Here is a 13,024-nt window from a genome sequence, read left to right as displayed (position 1 = left end):
GATTGGACACGATTTAGAGAGAGAAACACACCTTTCCATATGAGCTCCCACTGTTGACAGTGCATGTCAGAGCAAACACTCCACCATGAAGTCCAAGGAACTGCCCGTAGAACTCTGAGATAGAATTATGAGGAGGCATGCACCTGGGGAAGGCTATGAAAACAATTTCTGGAGTGTTGAAAGTTTCCGAGAGCACAGTGAGCTCCATCATTCGGAAATGGAAAGAATATGGAACAACCCAGACTCTTCCTGGAGCTGTCCATCTCACCAAACTGAGCAACTTGGCAAGAAGGACCTTCAGGGAGGTGACGAAGAACCCAATGACCACTATGACAGAACCACAGAGTTCCTTGTCTGAGATGGGAGAACCTACCGGAAGGACAACAACCTCTGCAGCACTTCATAAATCAAGGCTTTACGGGAGAACGGCCAGACGGAAGCCATTCCTGAGAAAAAGGCACATGACAGCACACCTGGAATTTGCATAAAGGGACGTGAAAGATTCTGAGAGCAGTGGGCAAAATATTCTGTGGTCTGATGAGACGAAAATTGAACTCTTTGTCCTAAATGTAACACGCTAGGTCTGGCGGAAACCGAACACAGCTCAATCACCAATCGAACACCATCCCGACAGAAAAGCATTGTTGTGGCAGCATCATGCTACGGGGATGCTTTTCAGCCTCAGGAACTGGGAGACTTGCAAGGACAGAAGGAACAAGGAATGGAGCCAAATACAGAAAATCCTTTAGGAGAACCTGCTTCAGAGTGCAAAAAACTTTCGACTGCGGTGAATATTTACGTTCCAACAGGACAATGACCCCAAGTATAGAGCCGAAGCAACACTGGAATGCCTTCAAAACAAGTCAGGTCGTTTCAGCGTTGTGTTCCAGAGTGTCATTGCTTTCTCAATCAGTGTGACAATCTGGGGGTCAGTTTTGTACACTTGTATGCATGTTATAATCCATGAATATGGGACACTGTCAAAGGCTTTTTTGTAATCCATCCAGGCTGTGGATAAGTTGGTTTGTCGGAGCTTGCAGTTTTCGAGTATGGTTTTGTTTAACAATAATTGTTCAATTGTTCCATGACATCCGCTTTTACATCCTTTCTGCTCTGCCTCGAAAGCTCCTTGTTGAATGAGGTGGTCATAAATTGCATCGGTGATTATTCTTGTTAAAAAATCTGTTGGAAGGGATATTATTGGTCTGTATTTGTTGGGTAAATGGGTTTCTTCAGATTTGGGAATTAATTTTAATTAAAATAATTAAATTTCTGATTAATCAGTGTGGAGCCTTCCACAGCTTGAGTAAGAAGTACAGCTTGAGGGTTCAGAGCACTTGAGGGACTTGATGCAGCTTGAAGGTTCAAAGTTTCCTATTTTCAGTTTATCAGTTAAATTGCACAAAGTACAACCGAAAATTGCTGGATTCATTGCTGCCGAAATCCATTCCGGTCAAGAACGATGATCCAGGATTTTGAGAAGGGGTGAGAGGAGGGAGGAGGGGGGTTTCCAGGAAATTTGTACGAAATCCAGGAGCTTACCTGCCTCCCCTGGCGGATGTTTGCGCCATCCTTACGTCGCCAGGTGATCGTGGGAGTGGGTGTTCCGTCAGCCTGACACGACAGCTTTGCATTGTGTTCTTCCATTGTGAACAGAAATTCCGGCATGGTCACCTTCGGGGGCACTGCATGAGGGTTTGGAAGGACAATTAAAAAGGTGTAATTCGGATTGTCTTCATGTCTTTGGGTTCATGGAGATGCTTCGCGTGAAGAACAAAAAGATTAAAAGCAACGGAAAAACTATGTCAAGCATGACGATTCACTCGAATATTTCTAATAATAAATAATTTGTCAACAACAAACTAAATGTTTCAAAGAAAAAGTTTGTGTTGGGGTTATTCAATGAGCACCATCGGTGTTTTTATCTGCAAGTGTTGAACATGTGGACAAGAGAATAGGAACGGGAGACAGAGCGAAGTGTTCAGAAAAAACTTCTTAAAACACGATTGGGTTCAACAATGGAGCCACAGTGGGACAAGGCAAGGCCGTATCAAGTGGAATGGAACTCAAGTGGGCCAAGGCAAAGACCATAAGTGGAATGGAGGCCAAGTGGGTCAATGCAGGGCCAGAACAAGTGGAATGGAGGCCAAGTGGACGAAGGCAGGGGCAAATCAAGTGGAATTGAGACCAAGTGGACCAAAGCAGGGCCATATCAAGTGGAATGGAGCCCAAGTGGACAAAGACAGGGCCACAACAAGTAGAATGGAGACCAAGTGGACCAAGGCAGGGGCAAATCAAGTGGAATTGAGGCCAAGTGGACCAAAGCAGGGCCATATCAAGTGGAATGGAGCCCAAGTGGACAAAGACAGGGCCACAACAAGTAGAATGGAGACCAAGTGGACCAAGGCAGGGCCATAGCAAGTGGAATGGAGCCCAAGTCGACAAAGACAGGATCATTCTTTATCAAAGCTTACTGCAGAACCACACCGATTGCGGAAAGGATGTGGAGAAGAAGAACCTGAGACATGAGAATACATGTCAGGACACTTCACAACCAGTCGTGCCCATATACATTGTGGTCATGAGGAAAGGTCTCAGGCGAGATCTTCTGTCCTCCCCTACGAAGGTTGTACGATTGCTCGACCTTGTCCTCCAGTCCTTTTCAAGACCCCCAAGTTATTGCAATGTCACGTGTGGGCCAGCGGATGAAGGCAAGGCAATGTTTTTAAAAACCTCATTGATGAAACACATGGGAATGAGTGAAAACGAGATGAAGGAAGAAGCAAAAGTATGGTCTGCTTTGCTCAGAGTCCATCATTATCACAGAGACTGGTCAGACTGGGGTGGATCCCACATCTCTGTCTTGACTTGCCTAAAACATGGAACTCACGACAGGACACGAGGAGCAGCTCACCCGTCTGGCACATCGGCAATGCTGTTTGGGATACAAAGATGAGCAAAACACCCATGGAAAGGAGCTTCTTGTTCAGGCCGGGTCACAGCATGGTTCAGGTGCAGTGATTTATTTTTACAGTAAATAAATTTACAACATTAATAAAGCGTATTCACAAACCGTGACGTCACACAAACCCACCGAGAATGTGATTGTCTATCAAAGTGACTCTGGTCGGCGCAGATCCAAATGCATTGTGAGCACGACACACGTACAGGCCTAAGTCATCTTGTGTGACGTTGTGGACCGCGAGCACGGTGCCAGCACCCTCCAGTGAATACTTGGCAGAAGGCTCCAATGGTGACTCTTTGTCGAACGTTCTGTGTACAAGTACGACCTGAAAATCTTTGGAAGAACTTACGATGGGATTAAGTAAGGGATATTTCAAACCGTTCAACCAGATACTTCCACCTGACGTACCATCAAGAAATAAGGAAAAGAAGGCACAAAACAATTGCAGGCGGTCACACACATACACATACACATACACACACCTGCACGTATAATATGATGTGACATATCCATATTACATCAACACATATTGATATGGGATCTCACAAAAATTATGCATGATCTTACACACATTGAAGGTGACATATACATACTATTACTATATAATTATCAAGACATTCATTTGTGATCTTTCAAATCATACGTAATATATTATACAGTACGTACATTTTGATGTCACCTTACACATATTTTCAAAACATAATGTGTTGTCGTGGGGTGGCTGGCTCAGGTTAACCACCCCCGACCAGATTTGTGGTGCTGGGCGGTTAACACCGACAGCCCCCCCGGATGGCCGAGCGGTTCCTTATTAATAGTGTTGTGGGCCGGGGGGTCGGTGGCAATAAACGACCACTTGGTGGAGCAGTGGAGTCGTCTCCCACCGAACATCCGGAATTTCGGTCGTAACCATTAGACAACTCCAAAGGTCACGGGTCTATTAGCGGATAATGGTGGCCAATATTTTGACGGCGTGGGGAAGGGTTAATTGCCTAATTTCAATATACCAAAATACCCACGTCGTCCAACTACCGGGGAAACCACATCTTCGGCCGACTTTGTCCGAATCGAGTCGCCATCACCGATTCGGATCCGGCGTAACCGAGCGGAGTTACCAAAGCCGCGCCAGACCAAATGAACAATTTACGGTATACTTGTTCAGTACTTAGCTTGGCACAGAGCTAATCCTTGTGGAACTGGAATCGAGGTGCTTCTCTTGTAGCGGGACGAACGCACGCCAGGCAATCCGTGAGCGGCGCGCCACATCAAGGCTCAAAGCCCCAGTGTAACGGCTTGTGACATACACGAGGCTCGGGATCCGTTTCTAACGACTGCACCTCGTGCCTCCACTCTAATCAGGGCTAAAAATGCACGAGCCGACTGAGTCCGACACCTCTCAAAATGTGCCAGCCTTCCTCTTTCCAAAAGTGTGCAAGTCAACTCCAATCCTCTTCAAAAGCGCCACCTGCCTCGTGCGTTCCTCACACTGACCTCGTGTTTGCGCTCTGCCGATCTCTCGCCCTCTGCAGGAGGAAGCCTCCCACAATGTGCAACCTGCCTCCCGTGTGCTCCCCTTTTCTCATGAGATCCGCCACTTCTCCTGTGCGCTCCTTCTTTATCTTAAGATCTGCCTCCTGGTGGCCTACTCGCACCAAACCCGGGAAGGCGGGGCTTCTCCTGCTCGGCTAGCTTCTGACGTCATCATCGTCATCATCAATGGAGAAGAAAGGCCTCCATGTGTTATTTGTAGAATGTTCATCCTCAACACAAGGACAAGGACAAAATGCTTTTTTGAACGTCATGGGAATGCTCTCAAAAAGATGAAGCTGGATTCAACAGGGGCATTCCAACAAATGAACCAAAAGGTTATTGAAGCTTCTTATGTCGTTGCACTGGAGATAGCAAAGCAGAAAAAAAAAAAACACAAACAATTGAGGAAACTTTGATCAAACCTTGTGCTCTCAAAATGGTGGAAATTGTGTTGGGAAATGGATTGGAGAAAAAACTTGCAGCAGTTTCATTGTCAAACAGGACTGTTCAAAGGAGGATCAGCGACATGACCATTGACATCAAGGATCAAGTTGTGCAGGAGATCAAGTCTGCAGCATTTGGCTTTTTTTACAATTCAACTTGATGAATCTACTGATGTGGCAGCATCGTGTTCCCAGTTGCTGGTGTTTGCAAGATATGTTCACTCAGCTTCATTGAAATATGAGTTTCTCTTTTGTTCTCCTCTTGAAACAACGACCAAGGCCTCAGATATTTTGGAAAAGGTTTCATCTTTCCTTGAATCAGAAAATCTTTTGTGGGATAATGTCTGTGGGTGCTGTACAGATGGAGCACCAGCTGTGTTGGGGACAAAATCTGGATTTCAAGTTTGTGTGAAAAAGCGAGCTCCAAAAGCGAAAGGCATTCATTGTATGATCCATCGTCAGGCAGTGGCCTCAAAAACACTTCCAGCTCCACGAGCGAAGATTTTGGATCAAACACTTAAAATTGTGAATTTTATCAAAGGAGGAAATCTCATCTCACGACTTTTCAAGCAGTTATGTATCGACATGGATGCAGGTCATCATCAGCTTCTTTTCCACATAAATGTTCGGTGGCTTTCAAGAGGAAATGTCACTGAGCGAGTATTTGAGCTTAGAGATGAGCTGAAAATATTTGAAGTTCAGGGTAAGATGGAATTTGTGTCACAGAGAGGTGGCAAGAGAAGATATATTCGCTACATGTGGTGGTTATGTCCGGACGGTGGTTATCTCCACACGTGTCTGGACGGTGGTTGTGTCCGAACAGACTCTCCCCTCACACTGCCTTCCCTTGCCCTCCCCTCACCCTTCTTTCGCCTCCCTTCACACTGCCTTCCCTTGACACTGATGAGGAAGGTGTTCGAAATTGCTTTCATGATGGGATTCCCCTTCAGTTGATGTGAAAGTTCAGATCTTGCTTTGACTTGTCGACAAGTGACCTGAACGTGCCATTTGTGTTGTAAGTATATAGTAAACGGGATGAACCCACGAATAGTAATTCAAAATGGCCTTCTTTAACAATGGAAGGGAATAAGAGTCAATCATCATGAGTAGACGAAGACATACGTGCTGATGTGAACCGACCAGGTAAGGCAGGTCGATTACGGTATCCCACCGTCAATGTTGACAATGGGCCGGCTGAGTTTTTCTCCCAACAAATATTGGGATGCCAGTTCATGTTTCCTTGCCAATGAACCACCATTGTGCACAAGTGCCAGCTTACCGGTACCACCTGACAATTGGATCTGGAGAAGCACGAGCCGTGCAGGAGAGTCGTGCGGTCTCACCACGATCTACTGTCACGTTCATCCAGGGGCTCAGAGAACGAATTGTGGGAAATACTGCAAAGAAAAGAATACCAATCAATGTTTATCATAATCCTGATTATAATTCTTCCGAACTACGATTCACAGGCCGGTGTGTGTTTGTTTGTCGCGCGACTCCTCCCGCAGTTCTGGGCCAATCACATCCAGACGAGGTAGTGTAATTCAGTGAGGACTTCAATCATTGCGCATCTCACACAGGAGTGAGAGGTGAGGATGAGACAGAGAGTCGAAGAGTCGACTTTTCGGAAAAGCTTTGCCGCTGTGGAGGTGATGTCACTGCACTGGTATTCCGTTACCGGGATTGTCCTTGCTATTGTCGTTCCACGACCCTCCCATGACATCAAATCCCATACCATCCCACCACATGTCCTTGAGCAGAATATCAGGGAGTATCAAATTTTTTTTTGTTTTTTCTCCATTTGTGTAGATTTTCTCTCCCACTAAAATTTCTCAACGACCTGGTGTATTCTCGGCAATGTATTGGGACAGGACAGAAATTGTATCAACCGTAACTTGTTTGGCATAACATTCAATCATGTAAAACACTCGACAGGTCAAATTTTCGAAATTCCAAAATTGCTGTTTCCATGGCAACCATTATATTGTTTGGATTTCGTAACATTTTTCTTGTTTGTTTCCTAAGTTTAGTTAGGTTAACGTGGTCACGATGAATTTTTTTTTATACTTGCCACATGATGCACCTTTTTTTTGCCCATTTTGGTATGTTGGACTATCGTGAGCATCTCCTTCATTGAACGTTTAGAACTAACAGTAAAGGCCGAAGTTCTCTTCGTACCATTCTGAACCAGAAGAACGTCCTTGCTGTCCTTTCCCAACATATTGCTGGCATGACATGTGTATATGCCGAAGTCTTCCACAAAGCGAGGGATGATCTAGGGAGTCGAAAAAGACCACGAGGTTAAAAAAAACAAAACATGAAAAAGTCACAAACTTGCCCAATCTGCTCTCACACCATAAACATGCAAGACGCACCCACAAGTTGATGCAGGCACACACAGAACAGCCAGCTTAACATAATCTCCGAGGAATTACGAGCTGATGAAGTCAAGAACCGCTGCTCCGGAACCAGCACTCTTCACACCAGGCCGTGTTCCTCAAGATCCATCCACATAATACAAACTCGAGGGTTCGTCAAACACGATACCCCGCACAGTGTGACTTCAATTTCAATAAAACTGTAATCTTAATGATCGTTGAAATAAGAACTTTGAAACCTTGGTGCTCTGGAAGTGGTCCAGAAGCATCTCCTGAAGAGCACCCCTCATGCACCATCACAATGGACCGTTGTTTAAATTGAAGTACGGAACGTCCTGCAAAACCCGAGGTTCTTGGAACTATCATGACACATGATTGGTGTAATCGTGTTCAAGTATACAATTAAATTTAAACAAAGATTTGTTTATTTTCTTTATTTTTTAATGCACATTGTCGAGGCTCGTGTGAGAGTGAGAACACAGAACGAGCAACACAGGGAGTGGGGAGCAGGAGGCAGGAGGGGGAAGGACAAAACAGTGGGGAACAGAGACATGAGATCTGTGGAAGGGAGAGGGATGGGACGGGGAACACGGGGAATACAAGATGGACATTACAGGGACTTTCAGGACGGAGAAATCAGGAAATTTGAAGGAGGTGGGCTTGGGTGGATTAACGGGGGTAGAAAAGATCGAGGATTTGGATGGGGGATGATAAGAGGTGGTGGTGAACAGCTGTTTTGAAGGCCTGGAGGGAAGAGTGGGATTGAATAGAGTGAGGGAGTTTATTCCAAAGGCGGGAAAAAAGAGGAATGAAAGAGTGAAGGTGAGCAGTGATTCGTGATTTTGGTAGTTTTACTAGAAGGGGGATGCTTGGCGGACCCTGAGCGCCGTGTGGAAATATGGGGGGAGGGGAATGGGTGGGGACATTTCTCAGACAGAGCAGGAGGGGTGGGGTGGGCGAGGCCAGACAGGAGACGGTTCAAAACAGAAAGACCACCGACCTGCCTGCGATGAGAGTAAGAGGCCAAAAGACTCAGCCTCATCGCGGGAGATGCCAATGATCCGAAATGCCTTGGTTTCCACAGCGTGAAGCCGAGAAAGGTGAGAGGCAGGAGCACCAGCCCAGAGGGGAGAGCAGCACTCCATAAGGCTGCGGATGAAAGCTTTGTATGTGGTCAGGAGCTCAGGTGGGCCAAGGAAGGACTTTGCATGACGGAGGATTCCTAGTCGGCGACTGGCTTTGGAGGCCAGGTTGGAAATTTGGCTTTCTCAGGCAAGATCATGGCAGATCGTAAGACCCAGAAGCTTGCATGAAAGTACTTCTTCCAGAGGATTGATGAGAAAGTAGATGGGGGGGGGTTTCGGAAAGTGAGGTTAGACGGAGTCATCACTGTTTGGTGGACGGTACAACACACACATAAACATGAAGTGGGAGTGGAGGGGAAGCCGAAGCCAGAGGTATTCCTGGGGGTGTGGGGGAGTGGGGGCAGTGCATGGAGAGTGAGGAATGGAGTCTTTGATGAAGAGAATAACTCCTCCAACAGGACGAGGCTCAGGTCTGTCATACCGGGAGAGGGAGTAACCAGGGAGAGATACCACGGGGTCAGAAATGTCTTGAGGGAGGAAAGTTTCTGTTCGGCAGATTATGACTGGTTTGTTTGTGACAACCTGTATGGAGAGATGTCAGGTTTGAGCGAAGGCTCTGGATGTTTGAGGTCCACAATGTTCCGGAAGAGGGAGGGGAGGAGACTTTTGGTGCAGGGTAGGGGTAGGGGAGTGTTGGGAGAGTTGTTGAAGGGGTGTGGGGTTGCAGAAGAGCTCAGGGAGAGGGTCGGAGGAGGAGAAAAGGCTCGGTGGTGATGGGTTGAGGTACAGTGGGGAGTAATAAGTGAGGGGGCAGAGGGCAGTTGAAGGTTGGAGGAGGTGGAGTGATGAGATGGAAGAGAGACGGTGGGGGAAGGAGGCATTTTTGTAGATGTGAGGGTGGCAAATTTGGGAAGGGAGAGTGAGGGGGTAGATTGGAGGTAGAAGGGTGAGATGGGAGAGTTGAGGGAGAAGGGTGAGGGGGGAGTTTTTGGGAAAGGTGAGAGGGAAGCTTGGAGGGGGAAGTGTGAAGGTTTGTTTGAGAGGGAGGGGAGACGAAGAGAGCAGGCATGGCCAATGTGCAGGAGGGCGATGGGAGAGGTTGGAAGAGGGGAAGGATGAGACTTGGTCGAGATATGGTGAAAAAGAGAGTGGGCAAGGGGAGGTGTGCTGAGAGGAAGGAAGGAGCATGTTAGTGGTGACGAGTGTTCTAATTGATAGAGTGAGATATTGTTACGAATCTGGCAGCCATGAGCACTCAACATTCAGGTTCCCGCAGCTCAGTTATTTCGTCAAGTAAATGTGGATAGATAGCTCCCCTTCCCCTATGTCTAATGGGAATTGAGTGTACGTGCGCTGCGAAGATATTTTATCGAAAGGAGTTTTACCCCAACAACAACCCTCTGCTCGCGGCATTGTCCACGCTCTTCGCGCGCTCGCCCGCATGCAGGCGTGTGCGTGGGCGGAATTCCATGCCCCAGTCGGTGTGGATTTCGCACCAAATATGGTCACGAAGCGTTTCGCTCTGGCTTGGCTCCAAATATGGGCACGGAGCGCTTCGTTCTGGCTTCGCACCAAATAAGGGTATGCGTCATTTTCTGCCCAATGGGCGACGCGCGGACCCAAGCCGGGGCAGTCTTTTTCAAGAAGGTGGAGCCGCGACACGCTGTCCACCCAATGAGAGCAGGTGACGGAAGAGCGGACCCGGCCCCAAAAAACGACCGGAAGAGATTGATGATTGCGCAACGTCTGCTCGAGGCTCTTCTGTCTGGGTCTGCGGCTGACTGCATCCCGCGCATCCGAGGAGTCTCATCTGGCGCATTACAGCAAGCGGTCGACCATCTCATCACGGGAGATCACTTCGTCTCGCCTCCTCAGGGTTAGGCTGCCCTGGTCCGTTCTTTGGCGCCTGGTGCTCCGGGAAGGTGCGGTCATCCAGCCGCACGAACGCGGCCAGGTAGCCAGCCAGCCACGTTCTCTTCCCTCAGCTCGTCTTCCCTCCCGAGCTGAAGGGGCAATAAAGACCTCGAGGTCCATCTCTTTCCGACTCTGCTACTCCCCTAGTGGTTGTGCTCGCCACCGATACCCGGCCTCACAACAATATCTGTTAGGTTAGAATGGCATTGTATGACACCATGTCATCCCACACATGACATTAGTTTTTCGTGCTTGTTGTTTGTGTCCTTTGTAACGCCCTTAAGAACAGTAAGTTTATTATTTGGAATGATTTTCCATTTTTTGGGACTGGCAGACAGGCAGACAGAGTGAAAATATTATCTCACTTCTGTCTGCGCATGTGCAGCCAGGATGAATTCTTAGCCGAGGTTCGTTGAAACGACACATTCGTCTTCTTATTCATGTTCCGATTCATGTTCAAAATATCGCATTCAATTTAAATAAGTTGTTCCTCGATCGTAAACTGACGATCATAAACTGATAAGACAGACGGACGGACCGACACGAAGCGATTGCTCAATCCCGCTTTTCTCTCCGCGTGCGCAGGTAATAGAAAAACACAATGGACAAACACAAAAGCGTCAGACAAAGGGATAAGGAAAACGTTTGTGCGTCCTTGGTATAACTTAACTTAATGAAGCATAATTAAGCATTTCTACTTCAATGAAGGAGCATTGTAATGAACAACCGACGTGTTCAACCATTGAATCTCTCCATCCTTTGTCCATCGGTTCTACAGTTCGGTGAGATTAAAATTTAGTAAAGTGAGGTGGGCAAACAATGGAGCAAAGCTGGCCTCCAGAGGCAGCCACAAACTGGGCATCCTCCATTGATCCAAATCTTTCCTTGGCAAATCAGAGCTCATCACAGCAACAAGATCTGTGTCTCCAGATCAATGGAGTGCGACACAGTGCTGCTCTCCAGGGTCCAATCAAGATGATCACATGTTCTCCTGGAATTGGTTTCAAAACGCCGGCACGTTTGTCTGAGCATATTGTGAATACGAAACACCACGTGCACGTAACTGGTGATGTTCAATGAAGTGTGCAAGCACACACACAAACACAAGCACGAATGAACACGGACACACGTCATGTGATTCAAACATCCAATGGGTTAATCGTGGAAGCACAGATGTCCTCCTCAACAGCCCGATGACATCCTCACCTCCAGCGTCGTGAGGTTCTCAGCTCGGTGTATTTCAACAGAGGGGACGTCTGGGCTGGGGAGATATTGGCCGTTTCTACTCCAAGCAAAGTGAGGAGAAGGGTTGGCAAGCACGAGGCATGACAACCTCACTCGCTGGTGCAACCAGCTGCTGAACGTTGCAGGGTTGTCCTCAAACTCTGGAGCAACTGTTTGAATGAGGACAACAGGAGTTTTATCAATGAATACAACCGAATTTACATCATAAACATATAACAGAGCTCATTATAACCACTCACTCACTCAATGACCGATGTTAATGTTCGATACCTTCCGGGTGAAGTCGAAAGCTGAAATGTAGCGTGGCCATCACGAGAATGGTACTCGGTAGAGCGCATAGCTTCAGCAGGTTGAACAGTTGACATTTTTGATCCCACTGATAGGCCGGATCGGGATTCGGACCTGAACCAAAATCTAATCAGCCTGCTCATCACCTGACCAACTCACCCACCTATCTTTGTCACAACTCGTTCAGAACTTTTTGAGACATCGTGCTGTGCAGAGCTTTTGGCCTCATCTCTCAACGGTGAAAGATTCACTTGAAAAAGTATTTTTCTAATTCTCGGATCCGGATCCGGATCTTCACCAAAATCGAATCAATTCTTCCTTGTCACATCCTCGACCTGTCCACCAAATTTCGTCGAACTCCATCCACAATTTTTTGACATATGCTCTCCGACATACAGACAGACATGCAGAGAGAGAGAGAGGGGTAGAAACAAAGCCTCGGTCCACCCTCGGAGGTGAGGAAGGTAACCAAGTGCATGCGTGCATCCGTCCAGCGGGTGCTTCTCGTATAATCAGAAACAAAAGGACACGTACATGTTACATTGAGGAATGTCCATGCCACTGTGGTTCCTGCTAAGTTGGAAGCAACACACGCATAGCCTCCACCATCAGCTCGTTGCACATCCTTCAGGGTCAGAGCGGAGAAGTTTGCCTTGGAGGAAAAAACTTCCCCTTCATATTCAGGGTCCTGGGATGAAAACAAAAGCACAGTTAGACAAGATACAATGCAATAATTGAATCTGAACACGCAAGGTGAGAAGAGTATAAAATGGGAAGCTGCAAGTTTAACATTAAGCGGAAGAAGTGGTATGTCACTGACTCCCCGAAGCTGGTAGTGTACCACCCTCTGACTTCATCGTCCATCTCTCCCCGAGATATTTTCTCCTCCAGATGTAACTCAACGGCTGGTGATACCTCAGCTACAACAAATGTGAGCTTATGAAGACCAAACGGTTTGAGCGTATATCAAAAGGTAAGGACATATCAAGAAACACGAGGTTGTGATGAAGAGGCACTCAAAGGCTCAAATGTACTCCACGAGGTTGGGAGTGACCAATAAGGGGGCAGAGGTCGTGGGGAACAAACATACACAGCAATAGCATCACCAGTGCGGGAATCAGGCATGTCAGAGCCATCGACACAAGAAGCAGGGAGACAGGGAAGGGTTTGGGAAATCCA

At 47.2% G+C, this 13,024-nt stretch overlaps 1 protein-coding gene across 8 annotated transcripts in view; it reads right to left on the bottom strand.

Moving 5' to 3' along the window:
- Positions 1-6: 6 nt before the first annotated feature.
- LOC147006442 (neural cell adhesion molecule 1-like) overlaps positions 7-13,024 on the bottom strand; it is a 52,149-nt gene continuing 39,131 nt past the window's right edge. For all 8 annotated transcript variants that reach the window (XM_085868805.1, XM_085868803.1, XM_085868800.1 and 5 more), the window contains 6 exons: positions 12,380-12,533; positions 11,519-11,706; positions 7,114-7,210; positions 6,215-6,332; positions 3,095-3,273; positions 7-1,685 (listed from right to left, as the gene is read on the bottom strand). In XM_085868805.1, the coding sequence (XP_085724931.1) occupies positions 1,429-1,685; positions 3,095-3,273; positions 6,215-6,332; positions 7,114-7,210; positions 11,519-11,706; positions 12,380-12,533 (993 nt within the window). In that variant the 3' untranslated portion in view covers positions 7-1,428. The remainder of the gene's footprint in view (positions 1,686-3,094; positions 3,274-6,214; positions 6,333-7,113; positions 7,211-11,518; positions 11,707-12,379; positions 12,534-13,024) is intronic.

Source organism: Eptatretus burgeri, unplaced genomic scaffold (assembly GCF_056783735.1).
Source record: "Eptatretus burgeri isolate ZD-2024b unplaced genomic scaffold, Ebu_testis_v1 Ebu_testis_scaffold_3175, whole genome shotgun sequence".
Taxonomy (NCBI): domain Eukaryota; kingdom Metazoa; phylum Chordata; class Myxini; order Myxiniformes; family Myxinidae; genus Eptatretus; species Eptatretus burgeri.
Note: the sequence above shows the minus strand (reverse complement) of the source record. Positions and strands in the feature narration are given on the sequence as shown.